Source organism: Perognathus longimembris, chromosome 10 (genome assembly GCF_023159225.1).
Source record: "Perognathus longimembris pacificus isolate PPM17 chromosome 10, ASM2315922v1, whole genome shotgun sequence".
Lineage (NCBI taxonomy): Eukaryota > Metazoa > Chordata > Mammalia > Rodentia > Heteromyidae > Perognathus > Perognathus longimembris.
The window spans coordinates 48,860,041-48,870,707 of record NC_063170.1 but is presented as its reverse complement, the minus strand read 5'-3'; the positions used below and the strand labels follow the sequence as shown (position 1 = coordinate 48,870,707).

At 49.2% G+C, this 10,667-nt stretch overlaps 1 protein-coding gene across 5 annotated transcripts in view; it reads left to right on the top strand.

The window, feature by feature from the left end:
* Fam107a (family with sequence similarity 107 member A) overlaps nt 1–6,418 on the top strand; it is a 21,818-nt gene extending 15,400 nt beyond the window's left edge. For all 5 annotated transcript variants that reach the window (XM_048356053.1, XM_048356054.1, XM_048356057.1 and 2 more), the window contains exons 2-4: nt 451–625; nt 3,630–3,786; nt 3,970–6,418. In XM_048356053.1, coding sequence (XP_048212010.1) covers nt 456–625; nt 3,630–3,786; nt 3,970–4,077 — 435 coding nt within the window. In that variant the 5' untranslated portion in view covers nt 451–455 and the 3' untranslated portion in view covers nt 4,078–6,418. The remainder of the gene's footprint in view (nt 1–450; nt 626–3,629; nt 3,787–3,969) is intronic.
* The last annotated feature ends 4,249 nt before the right edge of the window (nt 6,419–10,667 follow it).

The window sequence follows — 10,667 nt, the reverse complement described above, 5'->3', positions numbered from 1 at the left end:
GTACAATGTGAGGTTTAACTCGGATCTCTGCCACGCCAGCCATACACTACAACCCTTTCCCCCCTTGCCTTCGTTACTTTTCAGAGAGTGCCTCACACTTTTTGCCTAAGGCAACCTCAGACTGCAAGCCGATCTTCTGCACAGCTGGGATTACAGGCATGCACCACCAGGCCTGGTCCAGATCCAGTACCCCCCAATACCTTCTACCCCCAATACTTTTCAAACATCACCTCTAGTACTTACCGCCCACCTTGTACATAGCCTCAATTATTATTTCCAGTTTCCAGATGAGGAAACACAAAGGTTCAGAAAGCCAGGCGGCTTCCCCGGGGTTGCAGTCTCTAGAACCCAGGTCCATCTGACATGTAGACCTTGCACCTTAAATGTGGCCTGAATGAGCAGGTGGAGGTGCAGGCTAGCTCTGACCATCTTCCCCATCCATCTGCACAGCCTCCATGTATTCAGAGATCCAGAGGGAACGAGCTGACATCGGGGGTCTCATGGCCCGGCCAGACTATAGAGAGTGGAACTCGGAGCTCATCAAGCCCAAGAAGCTGCTGAACCCCGTGAAGGCCTCCCGGAATCACCAGGAGCTGCACCGAGAGCTACTGATGAACCACAGAAGGTGGGATGCCCCCCCCCAACACACACACACACACACACACACACACACACACACACACTGCAGACCTCTGGGGCTAGGAGAGTCCCCTCGTGGAGGACAGTTAGCCATCCTCCAGGAGGCTGGGGGGAGGAAGTGGCCCAGAGCACCCCCACATGCTCACCACCACAACCTGTGACAGGCCCCTGAGAACCAGACGCCATCCCCCCAATCCCATTCTCCTCCCAGACACTCACTGCACTCCAGATGCATTCACTAAGCACCTACTGTGTGCCCAGACCTAGATCACAAAACCAGAAGGGGCCCTCAGGAAGGAAGACAGGTTCTTCATCCAACAGGAGAATGGGTACCTTGTGTGGTTGGAGGCATGGTTCAGTTGGTAGAACACTAGCCAATGAGCGAAAGCAGCAAGTTCTGAGTTCAAGTCCTGGTTTCAGACCTCAAAAAAATGATGGTACAAAAAAAGAATGGGTACCTCACTAGGGGCATAAGTGGGCCCGAGACCCCCTTCACTGCTCAGAAGAGGCAGTGCCCCTGCTGAATGGAACAGGAACCAGCCAGGCAGGGAGGTGGGCACTAAGCAGCAGGGGTAACAGCACCTGCAAATGGCAGAGACGTGCCAGTCGCTCGGGTGGCTGGTGAGTGTGAGGTGCAGGCTAGAGGAGAGGGAATAGACTGCGGAAGGGTCTGAACAGAAGGACTACTTGGGCCCACCGTGGAGACTCACACTTTCCATCTCAGCTACTCAGGAGGGGGAAATGGGGAAGACGGCATCTCAAGGCCATCCAGGCAACAAAGTTAGCAAGGCCCCATCTCAGCAAGCCGGATGTGATGGCATACCTTTAACCCCAGCTACTCAGGGGACTGAGGTGGAAGGTTTACAATCCAAGGCAAAAAGTACAAGACTACCTGAAAAATAACTAAAGTGAAAAGGGCTGGTAGGGCTCAAGAAAGAGAGCACCTGTCTAGAAAGTGCAAGACCCTGACTTCAAGCCCTAATCAAAAAAAAAAGGGGGGGGGTCTGATCAATATCCCCAAAAGGCCCCTCTCACTGAGGTGGCTGGCTCCCAGCCCCGGATGGAGAGTGCCAATGCAGAGGAGAATGCACAAGAGACATGGAATTTGAGGGGCATCTGGGGTTAACAACAGTCAACAATGGACGGAATATGCAGCTGCATCTCTCTTCCGAGACTTGGGCAGTGCCACACTGCTCACCAGTGTCAGCAAGAAGGCAGACGTGTGTCTTCAGAGCTCCCTCTGTTGGCAGATTCTGGTATTGGCGCTGCTTGTGATTGCTATTCTCATTTGGAGCTGTGTAAATGAGCCTATTCTTACACATATCCTTTCCTATACTGAACTGTTTGGAGTTTTGTTCTCACATAGTATTTTAATAGGATCATTTTTCTCTGGTTGTCTTTCAGAATGATGACCCCTGTTACTATCCAAATACATCATCACACTAAAAAACAGTAGTGTGAAGGGCTGGGAATGTGGCTTAGTGGTAGAGTGCTTGTCTAGCATGGGTGAAGCCCTGGGTTCGATTTCTCAGTACCACATAAACAGAAAAATCCAGAAGTGGCACTGTGGCTCAAGTGGTAGAGTGCTAGCCTTGAGCAAAAAGAAGCCAGGGACAGTGCTCAGGTCCTGAGTTCAAGTCCCAGGACTGGCAAAAAAAAAAGAGTAGCATGAAGACAAACCAGGGGAAATTTTGTAATATAAGAGATATTCATGGATGGGCTGGGAATATGGCTTAGTGGCAAGAGTGCTTGCCTCATATACATGAAGCCCTGGGTTCGATTCCTCAGCACCACATATATACAAAATAGCCAGAAGTGGCACTGTGGCTCAAGTGGCAGAGTGCAAGCCTTGAGCAAAAAGAAGCCAGGGACAGTGCTCAGGTCCTGAGTTCAAGCCCCAGGACTGGCAAAAAAAAAGTAAAATATATATATACATATATATATAGTTATTCAAGGATATATGTGTGTGCATACATACTATGTGTATGTATGTATATATATATATATATATGCACATTAAGAGATAAGAATAGGGGACATGGAGGAGGAGGTAACAAACAGTACAAGAAATGTACCCAAGGCCTAACATATGAAACTATAACCTCTCTGTATATCACTTTGACAATAAATAGAAAAAAAAGAGATAAGAATACATTTGTGTGTATATATGCACACAAAGAGAAAATACTAACTGTATTCTTATCTCTTAATCAGTAAGGAAAAGATTTAAAAGTAGGCACAGTGCCAGGCACTAGTGGCTCATGCCAATAATCCTAGCATCTCAAGAGGCTGAGATCTAAGGACTATGGTTTGAAGCCACCCAGGAAGGAAAGTCTATGAAACTCTTATTATGTCTAATTAACCACTAGAAAACTGGGAGTGGAGCTGTGGCTCAGGTGATAGAGTGCTAGCCTTAAGTGAAAGAAGCTCAGGGACAGCACCCAGGGCTGGAGTTGAAGCCCCAGGATGGACAAGAAAAAATTTAAAAGGCACAGTTGATTCACAAAAGAGAAATGAGAATGGCTGATAAACCTCTCAAAGGTTGTTCCCTGTGGCTAATAGTTATGGAAACTGATTTATTATTTGTTGCCTGTCAGAATCTGTTATGGTTATGGGGAGAAAGAGAGGTCTACACACTGCTAAGAGCAGTGTCCATTTTTTTAAAAGGACAAACAGAAATACAGAGCCACAGTCTTTTAAACAGAGTCCAGCCCCGCAGTTCCCTCTGTAGAAAACATTCAGAAATTCAATCAAAGTTGATCTCTGCCATCACGCCCGAGTTCAAATCCTCACAGTGCCCAGTGGTAGCCGCCACTCATGATGGTGTCTTGAGCTCTTTATTGGCCTTGGTAAAGCTGGACAAGGATGGGTCCCCTTTCTGGAGCTTCCTAGAATCCTACAGGCCATGAGGGCAGGGCTAGGGTCACCCTGAGATGGAGAGGGGCTGGATGGCGAGGAGTGGGGTGTCCTGACAGCTCCTCCACACACAGGGGTCTCGGCGTGGACAGCAAGCCCGAGCTGCAGCGCGTGCTGGAGCACCGCCGGCGGAACCAGCTGGCCAAGAAGAAGAAGGAGGAACTGGAGGCCAAGCGGCTGCAGTGTCCCTTTGAGCAGGAGCTGCTCAGGCGGCAGCAGAGGCTCAACCAGGTGGGGGAGGCAGCGGAGGGGGGGGAGGAACTGGGGAGCCTCCCCCTTGCCTACTCTCTGGGCCCCAGGTAGAAGGTGGGCAGGAAGGACCGGGACCGTGGGTGCATCGTGCGGGCTTCCCAGGGTCTCCACAGCTGCCAGTGCCTGCTGCAAGCTTCACACCTCTGCTTCTCTCTCCTTCAGCTGGAAAAAAAACCCGAAAAGGAAGAGGAGCACGCCCCGGAGTTTATCAAAGTTCGGGAAAACCTTCGCCGAATTGCCACGCTGAGCACTGAAGACAGAGCGCTGTAGAGCTGGCTGGCAAGCCGCCCAAGCCTCACCCCGCCTCCAGCCCCCCAGGCCTGGCAGCCCCCCAGCCACCGGCCATCAGCAGTGCGATTCTGCCCCCTTAGACATGTGTGGTCCTCCCCCCAGAAAGTGGGGGATACCCCTAAGCCCCAAGCAGGTAGGCCCAAGGCAGGGATTGCTGGGGAGCCCTGAGCTCCCCCTTGGATTTGAACTTGTGAGTGCAGATCCCTGCCTCCCGTCCCAAGTGGAGGCCAGGCGGGGGGCCCAGGAGAGCATTCTCCATTGCCCATTTCTGACAGGGCCTGAAGAGGCTGGCAGGGAGCCTCTTTGGCCTTCCCATCAGGAGCCTGAAGGCCCACGGGCCCTGTGTCTCACAGCAGCCAAACTCCCAAGCCCATGCTCCTGCTTCTCCTCTCTCCAGCCCTCCCCAGCTAGTCCAGGCAAACACACCTAGACAGAGCTACCGTGTTTCCACTCCTAGGTTAGGACAACACTTGACCAACTTCACTGAGCACAGGAATGACAGGGAGTTCCCATCTAGCAAGCTCCAGGTGAGACCCAAGCAGCAGGGCCAAAGTGTCTGGGGTGGTGCATAGCAAAACATCATCCACAGCTGGGGTGCCAGGGACTCACGCCTGTACCCCTAAGCACCCAGGAAGCTGAGATTTAAGGACTGCAGTTCCAAGCCAGCCTGCACAGAAAAGTCCATGAACTCTTATCTCCAATTTAGCAGCAAAAAGAGCCCCAAGTAGAACTATGACTCTAGTGGCAGAGTGCTAGCCATGAGCAAAGAAGCTAAGGGTCAACACACAGGCCCTGAGTTCAAGTCCCAGTAACCTCCCTACATACACACAACCATCATCCACCTCTGTCCTGAAGGTTCCCAACCTGCAGCCCTCATTCCTTATTATCCAGCCCAACCCAGGGGACTCCTGACCCTGCTTGTGTTGCTTCTATGATGGTTGTATGCACCAGAGATGTATATAATTGCCAATCTGCATTTTTACTGGTGTGATCACACCATTATACAATGCTAGCCAAAAAGAAAAACAAAACCGTTTACCTTCTCTTCAGCCTTTTGAAAAGCAGACATACAGTGGTGTTGGATTATGGGTCTGCAAATGAAATGAGTAGTTTGAAGATGCCACTGCATGTATGTAAACCAGCCTCTTCAGAGTCCGAATTTCTATACCTGAGCCCTCCCCCCACCCTACCTCTACTGTGGACCAGCTCCACCCATTCTTCTTCCTCAAAGGATTTCTTCCTAGGCAACACCCAAATCTTTTCATCTTTTGCTGCTATGCTATTTTTAAAGATTCCCAGAACAAATCAAGCCTGGATCTTTTCTCCTGAAGAATGACACAGCCCACCTTATGCTTTGTAAGACCTTCAATGAAGGTAGAGAGCAGTGCAGGGAGGGAGGAGGAGGGAGCCCTTCCTTTTACTTCCTTCAACTACCGGAAGAGTTGCCATTGTCAGGCTATGATTCCTGGAAGCACAGGAGAGACCCACAGGAGGACAAAGACTGAACTGGTCTTGTGCCTACCCTTACTGGGTGGCTTCAGGGTGGCTGACACTGTCCTCCTGACAATGTCCAACATGGTAGTATCAATACAGATATGCTGCTTCTGTCTGTGTGTATGTGTGTGTGCATGCACGCGCACGCATAAGAAAGAAAGAGAAAGAGAGAAGCTCTGAGGCCCCTAATATGACTGTTTGGATGAGAATGTGGTGCAACTGTTTCACATGTCTGCTGGGTAATGATCACACTAAAGATATATACCCCCTAACTAGACCACCAGCTCCCCAAAGGAGTGGCTCTCGGGGATCTATGCTCCTCAGACTGGTGAAGACAAACAAGGCATAGCCACTGGAAGGAGTATATCAGAGAACACAAAGAAATGCTTTAGGTTCTGCCCTGTTGCTCCACAGAAATGGCAAGTCGTAATGAAACCCCAGAGGTAGAAGGGACCTCAAGCCCCATCCAGGGATGCTGTGACAGACACCAGGGTGTCCTCCTCAGTGACCATCCCCCACTCCATCCACTTCTCTAGCCACCTCCCACAAGAGGGACTACAAATCCCCAGTCTAGCTTCCTTTGCATCTTGAAGTGACCATGTGACCAGATATTGGCCAATGAGATTGAAGCCGAAGTCTACAGGGGCTTCTAGCAGAGCTTACACTTTTCTGATAAAACAACATAGTTAATCCTCTCCCCTTGTCCCTCTCTTCTTGCCTTGATTGAGGATATGATGCCTACAACCATAGTAGCCATTTTGCTACATAAGGAAAAGGCCAAGAGAATCCCAGAGATGTAAACCCTATCTTTTTTTTTTTTTTTTTGGCCAGTCCTGGGCCTTGGACTCAGGGCCTGAGCACTGTCCCTGGCTTCTTCCCGCTCAAGGCTAGCACTCTGCCACTTGAGCCACAGCGCCGCTTCTGGCCGTTTTCTGTATATGTGGTGCTGGGGAATCGAACCTAGGGCCTCATGTATCCGAGGCAGGCACTCTTGCCACTAGGCTATATCCCCAGCCCTAAACCCTATCTTTTGATCCAGCCAATGCTAGCTGCTGTGCTTCTCCAGAAGTAATCTTGTAAATAAAAATAAATCCCTGTTTGTTTAAGCCATTGTTAGTTGGTTTGTGTTACTTGCAACCAAAAGCATTCCTGATAGGAAAGAAAACTCCCCAGAAATGCCTACAAGTTCAGATTTCTCTGAACATGTTGGGTCAGGAAACAGACCAGTACCTGGTTCTCTCTGTTCTTTGCCAGCTAGCCCACCTGGCCCCAATCTGTGCCAGGAAGCATGCCCTGGGCCGGGAGCCGGGTCGGCACAGTATGGTACAGCTGCCCTCACCTGGATGGCTGCAGAGGCCTCCTCCTAACTGCCCCCTCTAGTCACAATGGTCTGGATCCTGTGTCAAAGTTAGGCAAATCTCATCTCCCTACACAAGGCCCTCCACTGGCCCCCAGGGGACTCCTTCCTGTGACTTTTCAGGTTCTGAGTGTCCAGCTTCTCAGAGAAGAAGCTCCTGCCAGCCAGGCCACCTCACACTCTGTAGCATGTCCACGTCATGCCCTTCCACCAGCCCTTCCTGGCCAGCAGCATCCTTCCTTCTGGGAGCACCCAGCCAGTCCTCGCTTTCTACAGGCCTGTTCCCCATGCTCCTTCTAAACAAAGTCCCACTAAACAATGTTAACATCTACACATTTCCTATACATAGGTAAGGACACATTATCTCAGACCCTGCCAAACGGATGAATTATTTGGGGCTGGAATGAGAAGGAGCTGTAGCTTCAGCAAAGGCCATCTGGCCTGTCCCTCCCTACATGTTATAAGCCATACAGATTAGATGGCCATCTGCATGTTTGTGTGGTAGACACTCACCTGGCAAGTGTGAGGCCCTGATTTCAATCTCTAGTACTTAAAAAATGAAAACAAATAAATAAATAAAAAGAAAGCCAGACACCAGTGGCTTATGCCTTGTCATCCTAGCAACTCAGGAGGCTGAGACCTGAAGATCATGGTTTAAAGCCAGCCCAGGTGGAAAAGTTCATGAGACTCTTATCTCTAATAAAAACTACTCAGTAAGAGCCACTGTGGCTCAAAGTAGCAGAGCACTAGCCCTAAGCACAAAAAGGCTCAGGGACAGTGCCCAGGCTCCGAGTTCAAGCCCCAAGACTGGCATAAATAAATTAAATAAATACCTGTAAATAAACATGTAATTGGGATGAATGTCTGTATACTCAAGGCAGGGAAATAGCCTGCACCACCAGAGATTGGAAATTAGGGTTGCAGTGACCCTAAATAAATACATTCCCTTCCACTGGCCCTTTTGTGCCCTTGGAGATCTCTTAGTGACATCACAGCAACATTGTCCTATTCCAGAGATCTACCTATCCTGTCATTCCTTCCTAAGTTTGTCATTCTTTGCTTAAAATGTGTAAAAGAATCATGCTTCAGTTATGTCTTCAGACCTCGCCCACCTGTGAAGATCCTGAGTACATATTAAAATGTTAATCAAACTTGGGTGTTTTTCTCTTCTTCATCAGCCCTCTATCAATCTGTTTCTGATCCAGCCAAGGAGCTCAGGGATAGAAGGGCATTTCCCTTCCCATGATATCCCTGCCACACCTTTTTTCTCCTTTCTCCCACTTACTACCAACAAACACAATGTGGATTTTACTTCGTTATCATGTATTTCCTCTAACCATAATGTCAGCTCCACAGGATAAGGATTTTTTTTTTTTTTTTTTGGTTTTGGTTTTTGCCAGTCCTGGGCCTTGGACTCGGGGCCTGAGCACTGTCCCTGGCTTCTTTTTGCTCAAGGCTAGCACTCTGCCACTTGCACCACAGCGCCACTTCTGGCCATTTTCTATATATGTGGTGCTGGGGAATCGAACCCAGGGCTTCATGTATACGAGGCCAGCGCTCTTGCCACTAGGCCATATTCCCAGCCCAGGATAAGGATTTTTGTCTGCCTTGTTTCTGATGAGTCCGGTGCATAGGGAATCTAGAAAATGCTTCACAGGTGTTTGTGGGTGGATGGGTAGATGAATGGATTGATACTTAGGTGGAGAGATGGTTGTGTAAATGGCTAAATGGATGGACAGGATGGATGCATTGGATGGGTGTGTGGGTGGGTGGGTAGGTGGGTGGGTGGATGGATGGATTGATGGCTTGGATGAGTGGACAAATGAATGAATGATGGATACTTGGATGGATGGATGGATGGATAGATGGATGGGTGGATGGGTGGATGGATGGATGGAAAGCTCCTCTTCTCTGCTGCCATATGCCCAGCCTCCTCCCAGGTTCAACCTCTAAGAGCCATAGGAAACCCTACTTGACCCAGAGAGGTCCGTTTGATCCAGAAGCACTTCCCTGGCCACTAGGATTTCATCAATACAGTGGTGTCATGTCAAAGATTCATAGCGCTTGCACACCACAGAGGTGTCCAGGGTCTTCAGATTACCCCTGAAGACCAACACCATCACTCAGTTCTGGCACCCTTGAAAAAGGGAAGGACTGTCATTCATCACTGACCTGACTCCAGCTTAAACACAAAGCCAAGATAACAATTCCTATTCTTACTGAGGCTGTACCAACCCACAAGGCTTGCTTTGGGTTTATAAACCACTCTCTTCCATGTCAGACCAGCTCTAAGCCCAAATCCCAAGATAGAGGAAAGACCTTAGAGGCAAGGGACCCACTCTCCCTGGTTTAGCAGTGTGGGAGCAGGGGAATGATCTCAACTAAGTAGTTTGAGCAGAGTACTCTCACCTGAAATTATAGTAACTCCAATCCCCAGATGGACAGTGTTCCTCTTGCCTTATCTCTAGCCCAGGCCCTGTGAACTGAGGTATTCAAAGCAGTTGTGAACAGATGTCAATAATGATCACCATCTTGGTGTATGGCCAGCAATGTGACCACGACGACAGTCCTGTCCACCATGAGGATGAGACTCCAGGCCCCGGTAAATGCAGGGACTTGCTGAAAGACACAAAGCTATGGGCTTCACGCCAGAGCCATCTGTCCACAAAGTCTGTTCTTTCCACTATAGCCCAGGCCTTGCTCAGGCAAAGGCTCACAGAGGTTCTCGTGCCAGCCTGAATGTTGGCTGAAGGATTCAGGGAGCTGCTCTAACTTCCATTGTCCATCTGGTCTGGAGGGATTTAGCCTCTACCTATTTATTTAAATGGCTTAGATCAATGTAGACCCAAGTTGGGGTGAGAAATGATCCCCATCTGTGGCCCACAAACCAGTCACGCATCATCACTAAGCCCAACCAGTCTCTGAAACCAACAAGTAGGTTAGGATCTACCATCATGAGGGGAGTCTTGCTCCTTACAAAACTACACCTGTGGCTGAGCAGTACCCCAAACAATTTTTTTCCAGTCCAGGGGCTTGAACTCAGGGCACTTGAACTTGAGCACTGTCCCTGAGCTTCTTTTGCTCAAGGCTAGCACTCTACCACTTGAGCCATAGCACTACTCTCAGCCTTTTCTATTTATGTGGTACTGAGGAATCGAACCCAGGGTTTCATGCATGCTAGGCAAACCCTCTACCATTAAGCCAGATTCGCAACCCAAACAATTTGACTTTTCAGTGTGCCCTTAAGTCCCCAATCCCCAACTCCTTGCTCCTCACAGGCCTTCATCTTAGCCAGACCTGCCAAGAGGTCTAGCAGAAAAGTGCCTTTACCCCAAGTACTTAACCGGCCCAAACTCATCCTCATGCCTTGCTCTGTTGGGTCTGCCTTTAACTGAATACCACAAACCCGGTAGCTTAAACAACAGAAATTAAGTTTCTCACAGTTCCAAATTGCAGATGTCAGCCTGACCTGTTTCTGGTGAGAGCTACCTTCTCCATACGTCCTCACAGGACTTTAATGAGAAAGGGAAGAGCAAGCTCTCTGTTGTCTCCTGGTCTCCTCTGACCATGATCTCTCTAATCCCAACTTCTTCCTAAATATCACATCTCCAATAACCACCCCAGCCCAATTGGGGAATGCAGCTTCAGTATGCAAGTTTTAGAAGGATACAAGCATTCAGTCCACAGCAAGAAATTGTTCAAATTGACTGACTCTTCT